At 33.6% G+C, this 25,902-nt stretch overlaps 1 protein-coding gene and 1 pseudogene across 3 annotated transcripts; both read right to left on the bottom strand.

The window, feature by feature from the left end:
- Window positions 1–6,064: 6,064 nt before the first annotated feature.
- LOC110652361 (CRM-domain containing factor CFM2, chloroplastic) lies at window positions 6,065–15,751 on the bottom strand. Of its 3 annotated transcripts, none has more exons than XM_021808841.2 (14): window positions 15,021–15,750; window positions 14,144–14,672; window positions 13,913–14,043; window positions 12,781–13,098; window positions 12,513–12,669; window positions 12,077–12,369; window positions 11,584–11,643; window positions 11,421–11,477; window positions 10,468–10,554; window positions 10,040–10,192; window positions 9,718–9,949; window positions 7,026–7,156; window positions 6,686–6,941; window positions 6,065–6,541 (listed from the first exon to the last, which is right to left on the bottom strand). In XM_021808841.2, the coding sequence occupies exons 1-13, from the start codon at window positions 15,699–15,701 to the stop codon at window positions 6,699–6,701; spliced, it is 3,072 nt and encodes a 1,023-aa protein (XP_021664533.2). In that variant the 5' UTR covers window positions 15,702–15,750; the 3' UTR covers window positions 6,065–6,541; window positions 6,686–6,698. The 3 variants fall into 3 exon arrangements, with proteins under 3 accessions (XP_021664533.2, XP_057997214.1, XP_057997215.1); XM_058141231.1 differs by having other exon boundaries at window positions 11,436–11,477; XM_058141232.1 differs by lacking the exons at window positions 6,065–6,541; window positions 6,686–6,941 and having other exon boundaries at window positions 7,029–7,156; window positions 9,722–9,949; window positions 15,021–15,751.
- A 1,609-nt stretch (window positions 15,752–17,360) lies between these two features.
- Window positions 17,361–25,902, bottom strand: part of LOC110655717 (uncharacterized) — a 37,324-nt pseudogene continuing 28,782 nt past the window's right edge.

Raw genomic sequence — 25,902 nt, 5'->3', positions numbered from 1 at the left:
TTTGTATACTAATTCTGCTCAAGAACTTTGGGAAGAATTACAACAGTGTTTTGGGCAAAGTAATGGTCCATTGTTGTTTCAAATCAAAAGAGATATATGTGGATTTACTTAAAACAATTTACCTGTGAGTGTCTATTTTACTAAGCTGAAGAAAATGTGGGATGAACTAACCTATTTACGTCCTTTTCCTGCATGCACATGTGGTATTTGTAAATGTGGTTCAACAAAAGCTATTGCAGATATAGACAATGAAGACAGACTTATACAATTCTTGATGGGACTTAATAAAAATTATGAACATGTAAAGAATCAAATACTGTTGATGGATCCACTTCCTAATGTTCAGAAGGCTTACTCTATGATACAAAAGGTTGAGAAAAATAGAGAGGTGCAGAATACTACTATTGAATCCAGTGAGAATACTGCTATTATGTTAGCTAAAATGCAAAACCATAATAAGGATTTTTCTAATGATGGTGGACCAAGTGGTGGATATAAACCTTCATTAAAAAAAAAAAGGATTATGGAAAGAAAGATGATAGATTCTGTACTCATTGTAATGTTGGGGGTCATGTTAAAGAATCATGTTTTAGATTATTTGGCTATCCAGAATGGTACAAGGATTTTAAGCAGAAGAAGGGTAGGCAGCAATTCAGTGTCACAGCTAATATGGTTGATACCCCCATGAGTGATACCTCTCAGAAAGCACATGAGGACTAGAATGCTAATGTTAATATCTCTGCACTGGCAAGTGAAGTCATGAAACTGATTAAGGGAAAGACTGTGGAAAATGAGCCAATCAGTGTCAACACAGCTGATTTTGCAGGTGAAATATTTAATAGTTGTCATATTGGTATGAATTCTAAGCACAACAGTACTTGGATTATAAATACAGGTGCAACTAACCATATGTGTTCCACTATTCAATCTTTTGACAATACCACCTTATTGTCACACCCAAAAACTATTAACCTAACTGATGGTTCATCCCAATATGTCACATACATTGGCACTATTACCTTAACTCCAAAGTTGATACTCACTAATGTTTTATTTTTACCAAATTTTAAATGTAATCTTTTATCTATCAGTACACTTGCTAGAACATCAAATATCTCAGTAACCTTTCTCCATGATAAGTGCCTATTATAGGATATGCAGAGTGATGAAGTCATTGCTATGGGGCAAGCTAGAGCTGGACTATATTACCTTGATGTCAATTCCAACTCTGGTCAAGTTTATGCTACTACTCATAATAAATCTTCTGCTGTTGAGTCTTCTGTCATGCTTTGGCACTCTAGACTAGGTCATGTCTCTTGTTCCAAGTTGAGCCACATTACTGTATTAAATATGAGTTCCAACAAAATACCTATTTATACTGTTTTACCTTTGTCCAAACAGCAAAGAAAACCTTTTCCCATTAGTAATATCAGTACTTCTGCTGTTTTTGAGCTCATTCATCTTGATGTTTGGGGTCCCTATAGGGTACCTTCTTTTACTGGAGCAATTTTTATGGTGACTATAGTAGATGATTTCAGCAGATATACATGGACTTACATGATTGCAGCTAAGACTCAAGTACCATCTGTCATTCTTAATTTTCTGCATATGGTTCAGACTCAGTATAACAAGTTAGTAAAGAGAGTAAGAACTGATAATGGGACTGAGTTCATTAGCCAAAAGAGTACTGAAATTTTCAATTCCAAAGGAATATTACATCAGAGGTCTTGTGTTTATAGTCCACAGCAGAATGGTGTTGTTGAAAGGAAGCATAAACACCTCTTGTAAGTAGCTAGATCCATCATGTTTCAAGCTAATTTTCCAATCAAATTTTGGTCTGAATCTATACTTGCAGCAATGCACATAATTAACAGACTACCTACCAAAATTTTAAAATGGAAGTCCCCTTTTGAAGTTCTTTTCAACACTCAACCAAATTACAACTACTTTAGAGTAATAGGATGTCTTTGTTATGCCACCAACCTCACCCCTCATAAACACAAGTTTGCTCCAAGAGCTATACCTTCAGTTCTTATTGGCTATGCTCCACAGCACAAAGGGTATAAACTCTATGATCTTAATTCAAACCATCTTTATATTTCAAGGGATGTTGTTTTCCATGAATCCATCTTTCCTTTTAGAAATACTAAGCATTCAGTTTCTTCTTTTTCTCTTCCACTTCCCATATTTTCTATACAAGACTTACATTTTCCTCCAGTTAACACTTCTTCTAATTCACAAGCCAGTCCTTTTAATTCTTCACTCTCAGGTTCTAATCTTCCCCTAACACAGTCACCAACCATATCCCCAGAATTAACCTTAAAAGAGTCTTTCTGTCCTTTTTCACATGTTTCACTTATTTCTAGCCCCACATCACCTCATGTTCAACTCAGACGTAGCACTAGGACCATTTCTAAACCTGCTTGGCTTCAGGATTTTTTAGCTCATGTCCAGCAGCCTTCTTTTGTGTCTCATAGCATTGACACTGACTGTATTCCAATAGAAACACTAGGTATGCCATCCTTCTTTATTAAATTCAATCATTCTTACCTTGAATTTTGTTGCTAATGTATCTAAAATCCCAGAACCTAGTTCTTATAATCATGCTAAACATGACAAAAATTGGATATTAGCTATGCAACAGGAGTTGGATGCACTGGAAGCTAATAATACCTGGCAGCTAACTACCTTGCCACCTAGAAAGAAGCCTATCGGATGCAAATGGGTATACAAAGTGAAATATTTGGCTAATGGACAAGTTGATAGATATAAGGCAAGACTTGTAACTAAGGGATATAATCAATTGTTGGGGTTGGACTATACTGAAAGTTTCTCGCCAGTTGCTAAACTTGTTACTATGAGGATTTTCTAGCTCTAGCAGCAGCTAAAGATTGGCCCTTACACCAGCTTGACATTAATAATGCTTTTCTGCATGGTTTTACTGAAGAAGAGTTATACATGGTTCCTCCAGAAGGTTATAATAAGGCTTTACCAGGTCAAGTATGCAAGCTTACTAAGTCTTTGTATGGGTTAAAACAGGCAGGAAGGCAATGGAATAAAGAATTTACTGCTAAGCTTCAAGGTTTTGGTTTTGTTCAATCATCCCATGATTGTTGTCTCTTTCTCAAAGGCACTGGATTGTCTTTTGTTGCTCTATTAGTTTATGTTGATGATGTTCTGATTACTGGAGCTGCTAAATCTCTTATCTTACAAGTCAAACAGTTTCTTCATGATCAATTTACTATTAAAGACTTGGGTTATGCCAAGTTCTTCCTTGGGCTTGAAATTGCAAGATCATCTTCAGGGATGTATTTGAATCAAAGAAAATATATTCTTGATATTATTCATGATGCTGGTTTTCAAGATGCTAAACCAGCCCCTTCGCCAATGGTTTAAGGATGCAAGCTAACACCAGATATGGGAAATCCTTTACCTAATCTAGATTCTTATCGCAGACTTGTGGGTCGATTACTTTACTTAGGGTTAACAAGACCTGATATTACATACTCTGTTCAACAATTGAGTCAGTATATGCAATTGCCTTGTCAACCTCATTTTGATGCAGCGTTACATGTTCTTAAATATCTTAATGGGGGTCCAAGCAGAGGCATATTTTATCCACAGTCCAACTCTCTCCAGTTATCTGCATTCTGTGATGCTGATTGGGCAACATGCCTTACTACCCGTAAATCAATTTCTGGCTATTGTATATTTTTTGGGTCCTCCCTCATATCCTGGAAATCTAAAAAGCAAACCATTGTGAGCCGTTCTTCAGCAGAAGCAGAATATCACCGCATGGCTATTACAGTTTGTGAACTCCAGTGGATTACTTATATTTTACAAGACTTGCAGGTTCCTGTTGCTTTGCCCATTCCTTTGCGCTGTGATAATCAGGCAGCCCTTCACATAGCTGCAAATCCTATTTTTCACGAGCGCACTAAGCATCTTGATATTGATTGCCATATTGTTCGAAATAAATTAGTTGTTGGGTTCATTTCCACTGCACATATTAATTCTAAATACCAGTTAGCTGATTTGTTTACCAAGCTTCTCTGTAATCAAGCATTTAGTTCCTTATTGTCCAAGATGGGGTTGGTTGATTTCTCTCCAACTCCATCTTGAGGGGTGGATGTAAATATGTAACTTTTGTAGTGTAGTTGCGGGAATCAATTGTAAATAGAGAATTGTTTTTGGTGTAAGCCGGAATGAGCTGTGAGTCTGTTGGGAGATTTTTTTTTCCTGCTCAACACGTTTAGCGTGTGTAGTTATTTCTTTTACTTTTTGTATATAAACGTCATTCTTGACAAATATAGAAAATGACTCTTCCCATTTCCTCTCATTTCTAGCTATGGTTTACTTTACAATTCTTCCTCAGTTTCTACAAGACCCGATGAATATTTGTGGAATTTTTAGAGCCAATGAATATATATATATATATATATATATATATATATATATATATATATATATATATATATTTCCATCAACATAGATGAGAAGATGGAAAAATGGCAAATTAAAGGTCTAGCACACAATTTCAAATAAAAAAGGTCTTTAATTAGTAAAGTTGAGTCTATCACAATTTCACTATTAGAGTAATGTGACTAATAAAACACAAATAGCAACATTTTCTTGAATTATTATATTTTATCCTCAATTTCTAGAAATGAATTTCATTAATAGTATCTTTTACTTTATTTTTAATTTAATTTAATTTGTTATTAAACTAAATTTTAATAATTTATTTAATAAAATTATTTAACAAATAAAATTTAATTTATTAAAAATAAATTATCATAGAAACTCTCAATTTTATAATCACCTCAATAGATATTAATAAGGTGAACATCGGTCAATTTAATTCAATTCAGTCTAAAAAATTAAAAAATAAAAATTTATAACAGATTAAAATGAATCAAATTGATTTTTTAAGAAAATCAAAAAAACCAAAATGAATAAATTGAAAAATTAGTGAGAAAATTAGTTTGGTTTCATTTGATTCCATTTATCATTTTAGATGTCATCTTTGGCGTCTTTTACTCGATTCAAACTCAATTTCAATTATATTTTCTACTTTTAATTCTAATTTGAGATTTAATAATAATTAATTAAAAAATAAACTATTAAGTTTGATTTAATTCTATTGATTTTTTTAAAAAATCAAATTAAATAGAAAAATGTTAAACCGATTTGTAAAAAGAAAAAATCGAATTTTCAAATCAATGGTTCGATCAATTTTCTGATTTAAAATTGAATTCTGCTCATCTGTAGATATTTATGTGTGTGCTTCATTTCATGTGGGGCGATGATTAATGATATGAATTATTTAATGTCTTTTTTGCTTTTGCACAAAAAGCTTAATGACAAAAAAGTTTTAACATTTTTTTTTTAATTTTGATAATTTTATTTTGAGAAATTGATTATAATTTTAATCAATTGATTAAAATTAAATAAATATTAATAATTTATTATTAATTAAAATTAAAATTAATTTTTAAAAATCAATTTTATTATATTTTCACTATTTTTCCAGGATTAAATAAATTGAAACCCATTTAATCAACTATGACCTCCAGTAGTTATCCAGTTTATGATGGTAACGTGCCAATGAAAACGACACCGATTTAGGAAAGGTTAATTATTAAAGATGCCATTTTTTCTTTTTCTTTTTTTCAATTTTGGAGAGATTATTATTTACTCGAGTACATAATTGATGTAACCTAAAAAATAAAGTTGCAGTGAATATAATAATGTAAAAAAGAAGATAGCAATATAGTTTTCCTTGATAAAGTGGGCATCTTAAGAATGAATGAATTATTCCTCTTTATTTTTAAGGGTAAAATTTCGCACTTACAAGTTTTAACTTTAAATTTTAATTTAAAGAGAATAATTATTAATTTAATCTTTTAAAGATTAATATTTAATTCTCAAAAAAAATATAAATATTAATAAAAATTAAAAATTATAATGATAATTAATTACTTTGCACCAAACACCTCTTTAATGTCACTTTTCTCCAAAAGTTAAAGCGGAATGAAAGAGACAAGAACGCAGGAAAGGGAGGGATTCTGAATGCAAAATTCCATTCAGCTCAGCTTTTACATATTTTTGTCAGAAAGGTTAGCTATTTTCAATCCAAATGGTTGTCTGATCACAATGGTATTTCACATGGTTGTCAGATGAGATATTTCTGCATATTTAGTACAAGGGAATGCTTGATTTTAAAAGTAGCTGCTGCCATATACACCACATATTGGCTGTAGGAGCATACACAAAATTTAGCTTTTCACATTGAACACACTAAGATGCTTTTTGATTGGGCATCTATTTCTGCATGCACAAGCCATTTTTTAATTGAGACGAGGAAGAAGCAAAGGGAAACCGCACTTGCTTACTTCTATAAGACCATGCTCTATCTTGACTGGCGCACCGATTAACTGAACCTATGGGTCATCCATGAACACGACAACGCGTGCCAGAATCTTCAACCAGTTGTACATGTGATTCATCCACATGGCTGGATATTATCAATATCATAGACCTGAGATAAAGATCCTCTCATACACAAATAAATCGTTTAATGAGTTCAGAACAAAAAATTAAATAATAATAATAAAAACAAAACTTTATCTATGACCTTTTAGTGAATTCTCCAGGATCAATGATACCATGGTTTTAATAATACCTTTGCCACAACCTCAAATTTCAGCTGGGAGTTTGTTTTGTTCTTGGTCACACTGCAGTCCACATTCAAGTCTGATTGCCGCCACTAGTTCCGGAGGCACAGTACGCTGAGACCGGCCTTCTCTACCCACTGATGTAATCCCCACATTTCGGGCGTTCTTAAAACCCTTGTGACCTGGTTCATCAAATGCTCCCCATCCCCGGTAGAGTATGACTTTGCTAGGCTCCTGGGAGACTAAAACTCCACCTGTTGCTTGCTGTAAAATTGAAGGCAGAAGACTTGATCCAGTTTGTTCAAGTTCAATACAAACAACAAAAAAAAGGAATCATAATGTGCAGACCTCCAGCTGAAAAACCACTTCTTGGACTGAAGTCCCTTTGGCTCTGCCTTTAACATTAACTATAGCAAGAGGATACTTTTTAAAGTGAGTTTTTATTGCTTTTGCAACACCAGTGACAATGTTGCTCCTCCCTGGTAAATAGTGGTAGAAGCAGAGAGCTTAATAAGAGTTCCCATGATATCATTTAATTGCACAGAAAAAAGGAAAAGAAAAAGAGAGAGAGAGAAAGATTAGTAGAAAGAGCGGAATTAGCAGTGAGGGTGTGAATTGGGAGCATATATTTTTTCAAGCTAAAAGTAGGATAGTACTGAAAAGCAGAAAATAGGCTATTACGATGTGTTGGTATCAACCTGTATACTTAAAGGAAAAGCATTTGCAAGACAATTTCAAAAAGGTTCAAGGCAGCTTGTATGTCCACAAGGTTCTACCTACTCCAAAGCCCTTCTACTGTTCTACTCATTCCCCTCCACATAAAGTCAAAACAGTTGATGAAAACAGAGTTTTGGAGAGAATTTTTTCAGTATATTACTTGATGAAAAAAGGTTTTGTACATGGCTCTATATACATTTACGAGTCCTTGATTAGAAAGCTAAACACAAACGGATACATAATTACAGGAATAATTACAGGGAATTAGATTAGCTATATACAGCAACTAAATTAATTCCTAATTATGGGATTCCAACACTCCCCCTCAAGTTGGTCCATAGATATTACAAATGCCCAACTTGCAAACTAAAAGCGTGAAATACTTCACTGCTTAGACCCTTAGTAAATACATCACTCAACTGTTCTTTTGAAGTCATATGAGAAACAATTAATGAACCATCCGCTATCTTCTCCTTTATAAAGTGCCTATCAATCTCTTGTTTGATCCGATTATGCTGAATTGGATTGTGAACAATACTAATTGCAGATTGTATTGTGGACAATACAAATAGCAGCCTTATCGTCACAGAACAAGGATAAACCATTTGTTTCAAGAAACAATATCTTGATTCTCACTTTCTTTCTCTTTCTATCTCTAAATTCTCTCTCCTAATTCTTTTTCTCCCTAATTTCTCTTCTTCTCTATTTCTGCCTGTAACTGCTCTGTTACGGTTCCTAACCCTGACATTTGGTGTCATAGCAAGGTGTGAGTGGGCTTTGCTTCAAACCTGTAGTTCTTGAGGGTTACGTCCATGGCTAGATCCATGGGCTGACCTTCTTCCTATACTTCTTCTATTGTATGTGACAAACTCCTTCCTTCTCCAACACCCACCAAAGAACTTCCCTTAGTGTTCTGTCACGTGCTTTTTCTAGATCATTGAATATCATGTGACGATCTTTCTTCCTCTCTTTATAAATTTCCATTAATCTTTTCAATAGAAAGATAGACTCTGTTGTAAATCTATCAGGCATAAGCCAAACTAATTCTCGAATACCTTAGTAGTAACCTAAATCTACGTTTAATCACTCTTTCCCATAACTTCATCATGTAACTCATTAGTTTAATGCCATGGTAGCTTGTATAACTTCGTATATCTCCTTTGTTCTTAAAGATAAGAACAAAATGTTATTCCTCAACTCATTTGGCATCTTTCCAGATTTTACTATGCTATTGAATAGCTTGGTTAGCCAAGCTGCTCAAAACTCCCAAGACACTTCCATATACCATTTGGGCTCTCCCCATCTTCATCTTCTTCACGTCTTCTTTAACTTCAACTTCTCCATTTTCTCCAACAACTCAAAATCATAGGCCTTTTTAACATCCAAGTTTAAGATCACTGATAGACTCCTTTATCATCCCCACTGTTCTAGCAACTTCTTTTGACGAGTTTTGCGACCCTCTTTTGAGAAAGGCCCCATAACTTTACCAAGCTACCAACTTCTTCACCTTAATAAACCTTCAATGTCAACTTATAATTACTCCCCATACGATCAATAACTGATATCTTTCAACCTAGCAACAATGTCCTCACTTTGAAGAAACAAATGGAAACCAAATTATAGCCATTAACCACCTTCCAATTTGATTGTAAAAAGGACAAAGTAAAATTATTTAATCTTGAAACTTTGTCACCATTTTAACCCTTGAGAACCAAAGTAATTTCCTACCCATCAAAAAGACTTGTCAAGCAAAGAAGTCCTCTCAACTCTAATATTATCAAACTCAGTATTCTTTAATGAATTCCTCTTATTCACCAAGTCAAAACATAGTTCTTTACAAATGTAGCAAACCACCTTCTTCATCTCCCTCCAGTCCACATTTCATAATCCACTACAATAATCTCAATCTAACTAATAAAACAAAATTTGGTCTGCCACAAATATAACCACTACAAGTAAACTTATTGTTCTTTAAAGGACTGTCTAGTATCCCTAGCATAAGGTGGGTAAGTCAGGCAATAAATCCTAATAGTAGAAAAATGATGAGGTTCATGATCATTAATAATTCTTTTTCTGTTTTAGAAATTGAAAAAAAATATATCAATAGAATTACATCTAGCTAAAAAAAGCCTTAGGCAACATAACAGGAGATATACATACAAATTTCATACATGCAGTAAAATATCTCAAGGAACTAAGTGGTCCTAGTGCAAAAGAGTGCAATTATCACCTATCACCTGTTAAGTCCAAAAATGGCTACCACAGAAACAACATTAATAAATAAGAAAGACATACAAACCACCAAAAGAGAATGTAAAAATACCTACTGCAAGCACTGGGCGCTTCTTCATTTTGAGTGCTTGCTTTCGTAGCATAAGCCTATCTCTATTAGAAAGACGAACACCCTTGGAAGGCATGTCCCCCCCCTTCTCCATAGAAATTGAAACTGATTCTTCCAATTCACTTGTAGTTGATTCTTCTGTTGATCCCATTACCTCATTTTCAGGCACATAATGCTCAGCATTGACAAGGGGAAAAAAGCCCCTTTCCTCTGACTGATATCCCCAATTCCCCATAGAAATATAAGGTCAGAAGGATAAAAAGAATGCAATTTAAACGAACATAGAAGGGGTCCTAGAAATCACCAAAATATTATTAGAGGAAGAAGTTGAGTTAATAGCTCCATCATTTATAGTAGCTAATAGACTCTCATGGGTGTCCTCGCTCACAGATTCAGATGAAGGCTGAGGTTCGTTTTTACTAATCTCACTAGCATTAGCTTCAAGTTTATCTGCAGTCTTTAGTAATCACGCCAAACAGAATTTATAAGTCATAGAAGTTAAAGCAAATAAAAAGGGTTAAAAGCTATGAGATACATGATAAAAAAAATTGCAGGTAATGAACAAATCTAATGCACCTTTGTCTATATGTGGTCTGGAATGCATGTAACGTTTGAGTGGTACAAAATGTGTGTTGAAGTCGAACTTCTATTCAAATTAAACTTTAAACAAAAGAGTGGAGTGGCTAATAGTTACATTCTTCCTTTCACGCATCTTGGTGGCATAGTGCTTACCTCTAAATTCTCTTTAAAGTGAGAAGGAACGACTGAATCTGAGTTCACATACATAGCTGACTCCATCCTGTGCATATCTTCTTTACCCTAGGTTGCAAAAAATATATATATATATAGGTGAAACAGGCATTAAATCAAAGTATATGTATATATGTGTGTGATGTAGAACCAATAGGTATTGAAGGGATTTTGGGTAAGAGAAACTAATTCTCAATTTTATTGCTCAAATCAATAGTTAATATTATAACAGTTCTATCAATAAAAATAGTTCTATTTACGGCTAAATAAAGAAACTAAGCCCTATTTTATAAAGTTTGAAATCCCAATTACATTAGGATTTTAAGAACCCTAATTCAACTCTGACCAGGACTTATACACTAAATAAAACATTAAAATAAAATAGATTACTTCCTATATTTTTTCCTAAAATAGGTAGTCCTCAAATCTCTAGGATTTCCGTCATCAGTGTTCTAAATTACGTTATGTCTTAGTAGCTAGTATAAAACTTCATTGAATTGTATGGTAGCATTGGCTCTACAGTGAATTTAAAATAAATAAACGAAAAAAAACCTGAATTCATAATTTGATATATATTTAACTAAATATACAAATATCAATTCTCAAGATTTGAAATAACTATTTATTGATACAAAGTACAATAGTTTAACAGATTGCTTGGCACTATATCATGATTTTAGATAAATGGGTAGAGCTCCTTTCTGAAAAAAGTTTATATGAAACTGGAAAATAAAGGCAGATGGTCTAAATACAAAAATCAAAGAAATAAGCTCCGAAATTACTTTTATATTAAACATGTAGCCTTATAGGGCCAAAATATACACTTCTACAGATGATTTTAAATAAACCCGTAGTCAAATTATAGGACCAAAATATAAGCATATAAGCTCAAGTGTCTAGTGTCCATCATATACTATGATAGAGAGATAGTAAACCTCCTGAAATCTCACTTCATCAAATGACTGCATTTTGTGTGCCTCCTTGTCTTTAGCCTGGTTCAAACAGTGTATATCAATTTCATCTTGCAAAGTCATAAACAATTAGATAAAGAAAAAATCAGGAAGAAGTTTCCAGTTACAAAGTCATGAGGTAGCTCACCAACTTAAGTTTCAAGTCATTTATGTTTCTGGTAAGCTTCAAAACATGAAGTTTCAAGGACTGTATCAAGGGAAGAAAACAAAGCAACAAAATCAGGCATGTACGAAATTGTGAACAATCAAATGTTGAGAAGTTAAAAAAAAAAAAAAAGCAAAAATAAAAAAGAAAGAAAGAAAGAAAAAAGAAAGGAGTTATTACATTGATCCAATATAAAAAGACAGTAACATGTCATGCTAGTGAAAAGAAGAAAAGTCAAATAAAACAATTTAAGAAATTAAAGAGATATAAGCCTAATGTTGTGATCTTGGTCACAGGCTCAGGAACTGGTCTCTAGATATGAAAGTTTTCAACTATAAACTTTCAAAGCAAAAAAATGAACCCCAATTGGACAACCATACTTATCAATAATAGGTTGAAACCCATAAACTGTGCTAGAAATGCATGTGTGCACTGTACCCACAGATATGCACTGCAGTTGCACAAGCCAATTTACCTCGCAACGCTGTGCCTCTAAAGAGCACTTCATTGCTTCTCTCTTATTAAGGAGAGTTGTAGGCCTCAAACGAGGAGGTCGCCGGTAATTCTTTCCGCGATATACAACGATAGCATAACCCTTGCTGACTCGTTCAACTGCAACCAATATTCCACCACTTTCAGCCTCTAAGATCTGTGCCACTTCATGAACAGCTTCAAAACTTTTTTCTTTACATATTATCTTCACAAGTTCCCTATACTTCCAATGAAGATGCATGTTTTCAACTGTTCCATCAAAAACTCCCCGTCTACCTGACATGGAAATAGAATGTTCATGGTGAGATGCCTTCATTTTGATGGTTCTTCAAATGACTTTTACTCCTGATAAAAGAAACAAAAACTTGTGGAGCAGTTTCTTTGGGATCAAAATATTTGCAACATGTGGAACAACTCACCCAATAATAGGAAAGGCTTCATTTTCAAGCCAACCTTCCTTAGCATATATCTTTCTTCTTCAGTTATACCCTCTTTGTCTATTTCTTGTTGTTGAGGCATCTTTGAATTCCCCAGCTCCACTAGAAGTTTCTCTGCTTTGGCTTTCTTTTCTAGTGCCTGCCACAGCATACCATGAGTAATATCAATAAGAGTTCTTTGAGAGAAAATAAATATATATATCAATAAGAGTTTCAAAAGGGTCACTATAGCATCTTCGCAAAATCATACCATAGACAATCTGATGCTAGTCCTTTTAATAGCTGCCTCATTGGACCTTAGCTTCCTCTCTTTAGAGAGATCCGAACTTTGGCCATTTGCACTATGAAATTCACCTCTAGAGCCAGAATTTATAGTCCCATCTTTAATGTCCTCAGCCTCTGCATTTTCACCTGCTATGCTATGATCTCTTCTCTGTTTATACCCATGAATCCCATGTTTTCTTCGCTCTTTTATTGTAGAAGAAACTGCAGATGGAAGGAAATCCTTTCCCCTATACAACACAATAAATTCTCTGTCCCGTGAAAGCAGAGTTCCTCCGGTCAGCCACTGTGACAGCATTTAAAGTTTAATGGATACTGATAATATTATTAAATTATTCATTTTTTACAATTCAATGTCTGGTGAAGTAAACTAAAACAACAAATTAATATATTCATTTTAATTTATTATTTTTTCATGGCTACTATATGATAGGATTCAACTAGGTCATTTTTTAGTTAAAAAAACTTGGTCATTTTAGAAATACACCATGTCTGGTATGCTAATGGTCCTTATGAGCAATATATAATTGTTATTGAAAGTACTCGGCAAGAACTTGTACAGTTGTACCTCTAAACTACCAAAACTAAAAAAAAATTAATAATAATAATAAAATAAAGTTGATAAAGTAGAAGAATGAGTCCTAGATTTTTTTTATTTTTATTATCAAGGTTCTCTAACAAAAGGAGCATCAACATTTACCGAAAGACGCTATATAAAATGAAGAACAAATTTTAATACTAAAATTCTACAAACTTGATGATGCTGGGAACTTACAGATGGTGCAAATGGTGGTACTATTACATGAGTAATGGCAGCAAGATATTTACAATATAAATTCTACTATAGGTTACTGTAATAACCAAGTTGCAAAATAAAGCGCTCCAGCAGATCCACTTATATAAAGCAGGATTCTAAGCACTTCAATCAATGTAAGAAAGACTGGAAATACAATGATTCTTCTTCCAAATACTGGAAAAATCTAAGCACCCCTAAGCTTGAAAGCATATCTAGAACAATGCATCATAAAGCACCATACTTTTGAGAACAAGAATTGATACCAACAGAAAACAAAAGAATAAATTTTCCAAACAGTACTAACCTTTAACTCTTCAGCCATCATCTCACTGTTAGTGTTCTGCACTCCTCTCTTAACTGCAATTTTAGCAATCTCACATTTTTCCCAAAGCTTGACAATCGAAGAAGCCAATCCTTGGAGTTTCCTATTTCTACCTGATATGAAAGGAATATGAAATGAAGTATATGAAATGAAGTAAGTTATTGAACATTAGTTCTGAAGATTACAAAATGTGGAATCAGAAGTCAGTCTCACCTAACGCAAAATGGCAAGGTAAGGGTCGTCCCAGCCTCTTTAATGTAGTCATTTCATCATTTGTCAGTTTGGGCCAGACACCATATGGAAGAAGGCGGAACGGTTTCCGATATCGAGGAACAACAGCAGGAAGAAGATCAGCATCAACTGGGAGTGGATCACATCCCCACCAGTCGGTAAATCGCGGGCCTAGTCCATCTAGCAGGCGGTCAGATTCTTCTGCAAGTTGTGCCTCACCTGGCAATTGAAATCTTACTCTATTTGGGGAACCAACACCTTGTACTAAGGCTGGTCGAACAATGTTATTGGTTGGGATTGGTCCAGAAGACTTTATGTTTATGCCATCTGCAGATGAGAAGCTCCCCATTTTATCACCCTCATGATCCACATGTGTACCATGTACAGCATCGATAGAAGTTTCATTTGTTGTAATATTATCTGATAAGAAGTAGGGATACTTATAATTGACGCCCCTATACAATACTATTTTACTCCCAGATCGCCAAACAACCAGACCTCCAGTTTTTCTCTGCAAAAACCAGAAGATATAATAATATCACTGTACCTGGAGATTCAGTAGTAAGTGTCTGCCAAACCTGAGACTCTTAACTAATAATTAGTATTCCATTAATTCCCTCACATGAGTTACCAGATCATGAGGAATTTAAACTGGTTTTGAACGATTAATTATAGTCCACAATGTTGGCAGAGAAATGGAAAATGCAACAAGGATAAAAAAGTTCATCGAAAAGATAAAGAACTCCGGTGGATACAAATTTGGCATTGGCACAGAGTGAAAGAAATGAACTTCTACATATAGTTTATCAGGTAACTAAGGAATAATAATTCAAAATCTACTAAAGTTAATTATTCTAACCTCCAATAAATCATGAGTCCTCTTCATGTTCATCCGGCACAAATCCTCACAAAAAATCTTAACCACTTCTGCCCTCCTCCACCTCTCGTGAATCCCATTAACAATCCCTTCAGTAATCCCCGCTTTTCCTACCTTCAACTTCCTCTTTTCCGCAATCCCAATTCTCTTCAGCCTCCTTAGCTCCTCCTCCGGCAAATTCAGTTCCGCTAATGTCGGAGGCTTAGGCTCTCTCTTCCTCGCTTCTCTCTCTTTCTTCACCTTCTCTCTCAGCTCATGGTACCTGACTATCGCATTTCCCGATCCGGGTCTCGGCACAGGGTTCTCCGGCGTGCTCCAACTCGGGTCAAGCGTGTGGCCGACCCGGTACTTAGGTAACTGATTGGGAAGGGGAATAAAGATTTCTCCAACGGGTTTGGTATCAGTTTCGAGCTCGGGGTTAATGATTTTCGGTTTAGGGTTATGTTCAGTGAAGCCAAGAGAGCGAAGCTTATCAGCGATTCGCTGGATGGCAGAGTGAGGGAGGGTTTGGGAGTCGGAAGCAGAGCAGCGGACAAATGAACCGAAAGTGTATCTAGGGTTTTGGACGACTAGGGATTTGGGGATTGGAATGAGAGAATAAGAGGGGTTTGGTAGGGTTTTAGGACAGGGTGAGGGATGAAGATGATGAAGAGAAAGCAGCATTCTATTTCATGTGGAGCAGAGAAGAGAAAACAGAGAGACGCAGACGTTAGCCGCTTCTCAGGCCTTAACAAACTATGCGTTGTGACACACGTGTGACTCGTGCGAGATGGAGTTTTACTCTTCAAAAAAATAACTATTTAATTTTTATATTTTAATAAAATTAACTATTTACTTTATATTTTAAAAAATTATAGTAATAAATTCTTATATTTTTAATTTATTTAATTTTCATCAAATTAAAATTTTCATTAGCTAATATATTTAAATGAGAAAAATTATCTTAACAGATATAAATAATTTAAGATTTAAAAAACATAAAAATTATATAATTATATTTTTCAAAATAAAATTTAAATTAATATCTAAAACAACTAAAGGAATTAAAGAGTCAAAGAAATTAAAATATATGAACTAATTAATATATTTTATTTTATAACAAAGAATTAAATAATTAATTTTATTAAAATAATTAATATATTTTATATATTTTTTTCTAATAAAAATATTAAATGGATGATAATAAGATATAGTCCATATGATATGATAGCTTTTATTTTCATTTTTATTTTTATTTTTTTCATGACTCATTATAATGATAAAAACATCATCAACGAAAACTATATAGAATCAATTAAAATAAGTACCAAATATTTTTTTTTATATAAATGAGCAATTATATATATTACTTTTTTTCATAATAAAAAGAAAATTTTCATATATAATATCTAGTAAAATTTTTAAAAATAATATTAAACTTAAAAACATCTGATTTAATTCATAATAAATTTTAAAAAGTCAAATATTGCCATTCATAACAGTTATTCTCAAATTTGATATTCTTCAAAGCTTCAACTTTTGCATATGTACCTGTATTTTTGTTTATATCCATTTTACTTATCCCAAGATGAATTTTATGACATATATATATATATATATATATATAAGTGTGATTATTAAAGTTTATAAAATTGAAAAATGACTTTTTAAAAAAAAAAAAAAGAAATCATCTTCCTTGTTTAATATTTTTCCGTTAACCCATTTTCTTGAGTTTTGAAATGCTAAAAAGTGCTGAAAATATTTATCAGTAAAATATTTTCGATGAAACAAACAGAGTCTTAATAAATTATGCTTGGAAAGTAAGGAATTATGTGGTAAGATGGTTCTGAAGTCTTACTTCCCCTCTTGGCTGTAGGAAGGAAAAATGAAGATGATCAACACAACATGAATAAATTTCAGATTTGCTCCAATATTGGACTAGAACAACCTTGTTTGCTGTGGAGCTTGCTAAATGCACCAAGAAACATCAAATATCCTTGCATACATAACAAAAGATAATTGCATGCATCAATATTTCATGCCACAGCTTTTTACTATTTATCAATTGCATATACACGGGTGAGTACAGACAATTTCTTTCTGCTTATTTTCAGCAGACTATATGATTAGGGAATAATAGTTGCAGTATATTAATGATACAACAATTGTCTCATCTTCTTTACAGTAGATTCATTATACACATTTTACTTCTATGAATTCATTATACACACATTTCACAAGCACAACCAATATGCAAGAGGGAGATCAGAAGGGTATTCAGATAATGGCAGATGCAATGGTCCTGAAATTAGCATCTTAACATGGTATCCTTGCTTTGTATACTCACAGTTTAGGATGGAGGCACTGATCTTATGTGAGAGGTTTAGGACCACCAAACCAATCGATCAAAAATACATCTCTGATGTCTAATTTGAAGAACTGGAAGTTGTGACCCTTGGGCTAGCCTATCAACCATACAAAAATATAAGACCCTCTTGAGTGAATAGAGGATGGAAAGACAAACAGATGCGAATTATTGGAGGTCAACAGTATCACACGGTCAGGTTATTGATAAAAGGCTGCTTCTACTTTGTAAATTTTGAGTAAACCCTCCATGTCGGGATGTTTCATAAACAGGGAACTTCAGGCAAAATCTGCTTCCCTAGAGTCTCCCTCGAGTAACTTCAACTTACATATTCATATGAAGCAACAATAATTGGTGCACTGCTTTCCAAAACAATCTAATAAACTACACATTTTAATGAAAAAAAAGGAGCAGAACAGCAACATTAACAAGAACCGTAACAACGTAGGCTTCTTTCTTCCCGGTTTCAACAAAACTCAACCAAATATGGGCCCAACAGTTTGTAAATTAAAAATGTTGTAAAAGAGAAATGCATTAGGCTATGGTCTAAAAAGGTGTAAATGTTTACTTAAAAGCTTATCCAAAGAAGTATCTTTTTTCTCCTAGATTTTCTTTCTTTTATTGTGCTCAAAAGAAGCTCAGAAGGCGGGTGGTATAATCTGTATAGAAAAGAAAATCTGCAGAAAGAATACTTCATTCACTTATTTTTTGTTATTCTGAGTCTAATTGAATTTTTTGTTATTCTGAGTCTAATTGATCAATTGAGAGATTAAATATCAGCTATTTGTGGGTTAATCATGCATAAACCCAGGCAAAAGAACTACTAGAATAAGAGCTTTAAAAAAAACTATGAAATAGTAAAATACTGAGGTTGCCTTTTGTTATTTCTCAACTGTAGACCTTTGACTACTCTTATTAACTTAATTTGAAGTACAGATTAAATTATCTAAAAAGAATCAGAAAAAAAAAAAGTATTAAGATGCCTGTGATATATGTGTACATGTGGCAGTATTAGCAAAATAATCTTCTCACAAATAGTTATTAGGCACCTTATGCCACAGCTGATTCATTGTTCTATACTAAAACCAAATAAAAATTACAACAGGTCATTTTCTGTTGGGAAATACTTTTCCAGTCAGGGTAGTTTTTGCATAAGTGGGGCTCTCAAGGTCTTTCTTGCCGCAAGTTCCGATAGGGTATTCACTCATTGTGAGTGAAGACCAGTGGTCTGTCAATGCATTTCTTGCAGTTAGATCAAGAGTTGTCAAATAAAAGTAGGGGATGCCACTACCTTCAATAGGTAGCCCATCACCAAATGAAACAACATTCCTGCAGTGCAAAACAATGGATGAACAAAGTATAAAACAAGCCCTGGGAAATGAATGTGAATTCCCAATTGCTGACTCATAATTTGGACTTAAAGGGAGTTATTTTAAGTCCTAAGATCAATGGTTCAAGCTAAGTGTAAAACTGAAGCTCCTCACTTTGAAAACTAGGTTATACATGACAAATCTAAATCATTTCAATGTGGCATGAGATTAACAGCAAGAACAACGACAGGTGATAACTGAAATGTAAAAACAAGTGCTAAGACATAAAAGCATTAACCTGTATGATACCACACACCTAAAAATTCGAGTCAAATAGTTAACTCCACAGAAATATCCAGCGTGGCAGTCAGAAAGGACGAATACTGGTCAAAGGATCATGGGACAAAAATAAGACCAAACAAAATACCGTTGATTGCCCAATAAGGCAAGCAAAAAATGCACCAAGCAATAATCATGCCAGTAATTAAGCAAGATCAGATCTCATGTATCTAGCAATAGTCATGCCAGTAATGAAGCAAGAGAGGATTTCATGGAGATAATCTTGATATATTAGCTGAGATTATCTCTATAAACAAAACAACGGCTATCTCCCTAAAAGGTCTATAAATACCAATCAAGTAACCAAAAATAAGGTATGCATATTCTCATTCTTAAAATCTCCTTATAGTTTTTTCTCATATTCTCATATCCAATTATCTCACTTCAGCGTCAAAGTGGCTTACTAAAAGGCCACCCACCTCATCTTTTCTCTTTATTACAGGCTTACGTGGCTTTAGGACTAGACCTTCGGAACTTTGGGTAGTATCAGTGGTGCCATATGTGGAAAACCTCAAATCACTAGCTGAGAACCTGCATTTGAATTCATTTTCTTCCTTTCAACATTTTTCGTGCTACCAACAAGTTTTGATTCTTGGTCCTAATTACTTTTCATTGTTTGTGGTTTTTTGTCATCCTAATGGCTACAGATTTAAGGACTTCTAGCAAAAGTATCATCTCCATCACCCCTACACTGGGAGAAGACCTGCCTGTAACAATAATGACTTATAATCTGGCTACACCCATGATTCCATTTGGTGCTCAAATTCCACCACACAACACTGTCATCTAAGATTAGCAAAACTTGTTTTAAAGAATGACACCAGAGCAGGTGTACCAACACATCCAAGAGATGCAAATTGCCTTTCTTAAAGGGTTGATCCTAGGGACCAATGCCCCACTAGGGACGCCTACCTTAGAAACAGGAAAAGTTGTAAGAACTCCTTCCATGAAGGCATATCTAGTCGAAAATAAAGAAACCAAATAGGAGATCACTCAGCCAATAAATAATTTAGGAGGGAAAAATGAGTAGATCACAGTGAGTGAATAAGAAGAGCGGTTTGACAAATCACCGTAACTGAAGGTAAATTGGGGATTGGTAAAAGCAGTATAGAGGTATCAAAAACAAGTAGAGAAGGAAAAGTTTGGAATGCAAGATGAGTCTCCATTATTCGGGCCAATCTTAGCTAAACAGTTCTCACTAAAGTTTAAATTACTCGTAACGGACCTAAAGAGCCATGTGGTGAACTTTCGAACAACAATGATGTGAATGTGTAAGAGCAGAGGGGCGTGAGGCGAAATATCATCCACTAGAATTATATAAAATGCACCAGGTAATGCACCAGGAAAGATGGTGGAGTCACAATGGTCTCACTTAAATACCACCTCCTTAGACAACATTTTCTAGACATGCACTTTATATAATCTTAATAGAATCAAACCACCGGTAAGTACCGTCTTCCCATAACACTATCACGGTACTAAGGATTTATGCCACAAAAGTATAGATAAACAGGAGTCACCACCCGAGTAATAACCGGGACATATTCAGTGTTTCTTCCGAGGGTCATGGATGGCAACTTACTCCTTGTAGAGTTTCTACAACCGTCATTACCATAGCCCAACGTCTAGGTTCGAGATCATGAGTACGTAAAGGGAAGGTGTTAGGCACCCCTTACGCCTGGTCTAACCTCGTTAATTCGAGTGCCAGTCATCTACTAATATTTCTAAAAGTATTGTTTATTATTCCTCAATTAAAATTTATCCTAAAAATGCAATTCTAGTCCTACACACGCAAGTAATTCACAAAAGGGTTATTGTTTACAAATAGTTTTCATGCACAAGTAATTCCTATCTGTGGGGTTGTTAATTATTTAAATGATATTTACTAGATGATTAAAATTAATTCATTATTGAGAATTTAATTTACAAACAAATTCAATTTCAAATAACCCTAAGTTTCTATTTAACCTAATTAATTAATTTTTCACCAAGTTGCCCTAAGGATAATTAAACTAAATTAATTATGTACATGTGTAATTTATTTTAATATCACATAAAGCCTAAACAATCACAACCTAATAAAAATTTCTAACATGTAAATTTATTTTACAATTATCAAGTATTAAATTAAATTTATTTTACATGCCAATATTAGTTTAATTTACAAACAAGATTAATTTTAATTTACCAAATACTTATTTAAATTAATTACATGCAAAAGTCAGTTAAATTAAAAACAAAGTTAATTTTAATTTACCAAATAAAAATCCTATTATTACTACATTTTCATGCCAATAATTATTTTAGGAGTTTAGGGCTACTTACTTGTTGATAATTGCAGTTGCCATTGAGGCAAGCTACCCATAAAAAAGGATCTTCTCTTCTAGTTTGGCAATGATATCCCTGGCTTACTCCTATTTAGCTCCATGTAACCTCCACGCAAATGCCCTCTTTGGTACTTACCTTAGGGCTACTTACTAATTTTGTTTGTAACAAAAAAATAAAGAAACTAAAGAAAATAAAGGAAATAAAGAAAATACTAATAACAATTCACATTGGATCCTAATTCTAGTCTCCTAAAGAGATTAAATTCCTAATCAATTACAACTACCTAATGGTCTAGGTCTTCTAACATGATCCAAATACTTCATAACACTTTTTGAATTAAGAGAACTCAGAAAAATAAATCAAATATTAATTAGAACTCAAGAACACACAAGAACATACATAAATATACAATTCTCAGATTCTGACAGATTGATAGTAGCAAGAAATTTAATTTTTGAAAAATAGTTTGATACGCCTAAAAATCATGAAAAAATTATAAGAGATAGCCAAAACATCATAGAACATCCTAAAATTCATAGATTAAACAAAACCCTAGCTAAACAATCTACACAAATCGTAAATTTTCCTAATAACAGAATCGCACTACTTTTTTTGTAAAATTCATAATTCACCAACCAGAACAAATATAAATGCGAAACTAATTGGAAAAGATTCAAAGATTCCAAACTTAATTTTAGACATCAGATTTACACAAAAATATTAAGAATCAAGGGAGATATAGGCTCCACAAGTCCGGTATCCTGCAAATAAGATTTTACAAGAACCCTAACTTTAAACAGCCATAACTTATAAAATATTAAATCTTTTTTAGTGATTCTTAAGCCTAAAACTAATAGAATTTCGTATAAAATATGAATATAGTTTTTTCAAATTTTTTACAGATTCAAAAGATAACAAAAAATAATAAAAACATGAAAGATAGAAAACTGAATATGTGCAGAGTTGTTTATCCCCTCAAATTAAATATGATTACATGATCCACATGAACATACAAGATAAATTGAAGACAAAGAACATATAATTAAACATTACGTGGCATAGATCTTAAAAAGAAAATAACAAAAACTAATATTTCAGAAATCTTGTATAAAAATCTTTTTGAAGAAAAGAAAAAATAAGAAAGAATTAAACGAGTTTTGAATATCTCTAAATTTCCTATAGCTCTAAAATATTTCTAAATAGCTTTGAATTTTCTTTCAATCTTTCCCTCCCTTTTCTTCTTTCTCATTAGGATATTTATAGGATTTTGGGAGAGAGGTGTGATAGGGTTTGGAGTTCTAGGGTGATAAAGTTCAGATAACTTAAATAACTGGGATTGGGGAATTTGAGTGAGACTAGGATATGGGTGAGGTGTTTCAACCAATAGGAAGACAGAGAAAAAAGGAAGGCACTAATAGGGAGTGAGGAAGAGAGTGTGGTAGGATTTGGAGTCCTAGTGTGATAAGGTTCAGATAACTTAAACAACTGAGATTGAGGAATTTGGGCGAGACAGAGATATAGGTGAGGTGTTCCAACCAATAGAAAGAGAGGAAAAGGGGGTGGCACCAATAGGAATTGAGGAAGAGAGTGGGGCCAAGGGAGAGGGAGATATTTTTTTATTTTAATTTTCAGAAAATAAATTAAATGGGTTCTATTTAAAATTCCTAACTAGGCTTTCTTAGGCTCATGGGGCTCAATTAAACTTAATTAGATCAATTTAAGAACTACCCATATTAAATTTAAACAAAACAAAATTTTATTTAGATTTAATTAAATTAATTTTCTAAAAAAAATATTATTATTATTATTATTATTATTATTATTATTTTAAGATCATACCACGAAATTAATAATTCAGCTCCATGCCTCCAATTATATCTTACAGTCATATAATTTTTCATTATCGGGTTTCTCACAGCCTCAATGCACATACTCATCACAAAATAAGGGTTTATAGTTTGTCCCCCACTTTGGCAAAAGTTGAAATCAATGATGTTGACCCCGTGTAGCTCAAAATGAGCATTGATTTTGATGATAACAAAACTCAAATAGAATCTATCTAACCCAACTTTTAAAGTGATGTGTAGATTCTTTCTCTTATTCATAAAGAATCTTTGAAGTTGCATCTAAGGAGGAAGAATACTCAAAGGCATCTCAAGACAAATCCAAGATGAGAAAGAACAAGATTATGTAAGCCAAGACTCAAAGTAAAGGTATGAAAGTCATAGAGTTAGAAATTGAGTCTTAAGACTTGTATAAAAAGAATAGATGAAAGTTTAGTCAAATGGAGCTCAAAAATGAAATTTTATCTTTTAATTATTTTATAAAAGTCTCTCTCATCATGACCTTGGATATTACTATTGGAGTATATATATATTTTTCTTAAGGTCTAAAATCATTTGTTTAAGATTACAATTTGAAACAGGCATCTGGTAAATTAGTTTGCTAACTTGTTTGCTAAAATATTAGTTTGCTAATGTGTTTGCTAAAGCATTAGTTTACTAACTAGTTTACTACTGTTGCCAAAATTTCATTAGTTTGCTAAATGATCAGAGTTGCTTATCTTCGCACAAAGAGACAAAATAACGGCTATTTCGCCTAGAACAGAGTGTATAACATTTCAAAAAGGTTTCAAACGGTTTAAAATGATTTGGGACTATAAATACACTTTCTTTACTTCATTTTACACTTGATGAAAGCTTACATTTGAACTCCAACCTTGATTTTTTATTTATTGCTTTCATTCAAGAGCTTTAAAGTCTTTGAGCTACCATTGGCAAATCAACTCATCTCTTCTTTATAGTTTGATTTGTATTGAGTAAGAGTGAGTGTTAAAACATTAAGTTGCATATAAGAGAGGTTGTACAATCACCTATTGAAGCTTGAGAGTGTGAGTGCTTGAGATAGCACTTGTCAAGGGTTCAAGCTACCTTGGAAAAAGCTTGGTGTTGAAAAGTTGTAAAGGGCTTTTGGTCTCTTGCCTTTAAAAGAGCAAATAGTGGAGAGAAGACTCAAAGAGGGTTCTTTGAGAGAGTGGATGTAGGCTAGTTAAGCCGAACCACTATAACAATTATTGTGTTTGATCTCTCTAACCTTGACCTCCTTACTTTTGTGCAATTTAATTTTTATACATGATATTGAATGTTGATTGAATAGATTGAGTTGATATACTTGAGGATATATTGAGTAAGTTGAGAAATTAGTTAAATATTTTGTGATGCATGTTATGTTAAAAATTGCTATAAATATTGGTTAAAGCTTGAATTGCAATTTAGGGATACATTATTGAAACACATATTACTTTCATTATATATAAAGGAGCACCTAGTTGAACAAAGCCACAATTTTTCATTAGGCTACAAGCAAGGGCCGAAAAATTGTTAAAGTCCAATTCACCCCCCTCTTGGACTATTTTGGGACAACAAATGAGAAAGCATTGCTCAAGTTTTGTCAAAGTGAAACTCAATCTTCTAATAACTATGAAACATTGGCTATAAGGATCGAGTACATCTTGCTCAGTCAACATACTCTATGTTATAAGACTAGCTACGGTCTCATAACCGTGATAACTATGTCATGTGAAAATCAAGTGCATCTTGCTCTGTCGATACACTCTACGTCATGAGACTAGCTACGGTCTCATGACAATGACAACTGTGTGATTTGAAATGTTGTGGATTCGTATTTAGGACCACGGTCCTAAACTACCTACATATTCCCCTCGCTATCTTGAGGAAGAATCAGATCCACTCGTAGTTCGACATTTGAAACTATAGTGATGCATGTTCTTCTACGCCTTACACACCTATAGGTGACATGTTGATACATGTTCTTCTACGCCTTACACAACTATGACATATGCCATAAACAACGTCTAAGGACTTAAAAAAAAATATTTGTCATGAACTATTGTGGGTTTGTATTCAGGACCTCGGTCCTAAACTACCTATGTATCCCCCTCGCTATCCTGAGGAAGAATCAGACCCCCTCATAGTTCGATACTTGAAACTATGGTGATGCATGTTTTTCTATGCCTTACACACCTACAGGTGACATGTTGATGTGTGCTCTTCTACGCCTTACACAACTATACTATGCGCCCTAAACAACGTCTAAGGACTTACTAAAAAACATCTATCATTAAATATTGCCGGTTCGTATTTAGGACTGCTGTCCTTAACTACCTACGTATCCCCCTAGTTATCCTAAGGAAGAATCAGACCCCCTCGTAGTTCGACACTTAAAACTATGGTGATGCATATTCTTCTATGCCTTATACACCTACAGGTAACATATTGATGCATGTTCTTCTACGCCTTACACAACTATGTCATGTGCCCTAAACAATGTCTAAGGACTTACCACAAAATATCTAATTCATGATTTAAAAAATTGGCATGACTAGGTCTCAAAACTCTCTCTGATTTTTATACTTCTTGTATGCTACTTCCTATCATGGCCATGCTGATTTTGCTAGAGATTCCAAAAACTTAGTCCTCTGAGGAACCTCTTTTTGCAAAACTTTCTTTTAGCCTCAAAATTT

This window comes from Hevea brasiliensis, chromosome 18 (genome assembly GCF_030052815.1).
Source record: "Hevea brasiliensis isolate MT/VB/25A 57/8 chromosome 18, ASM3005281v1, whole genome shotgun sequence".
In the NCBI taxonomy this organism is placed as follows: Eukaryota; Viridiplantae; Streptophyta; class Magnoliopsida; order Malpighiales; family Euphorbiaceae; genus Hevea; species Hevea brasiliensis.
This window is presented reverse-complemented; position numbering and strand designations above follow the sequence as displayed.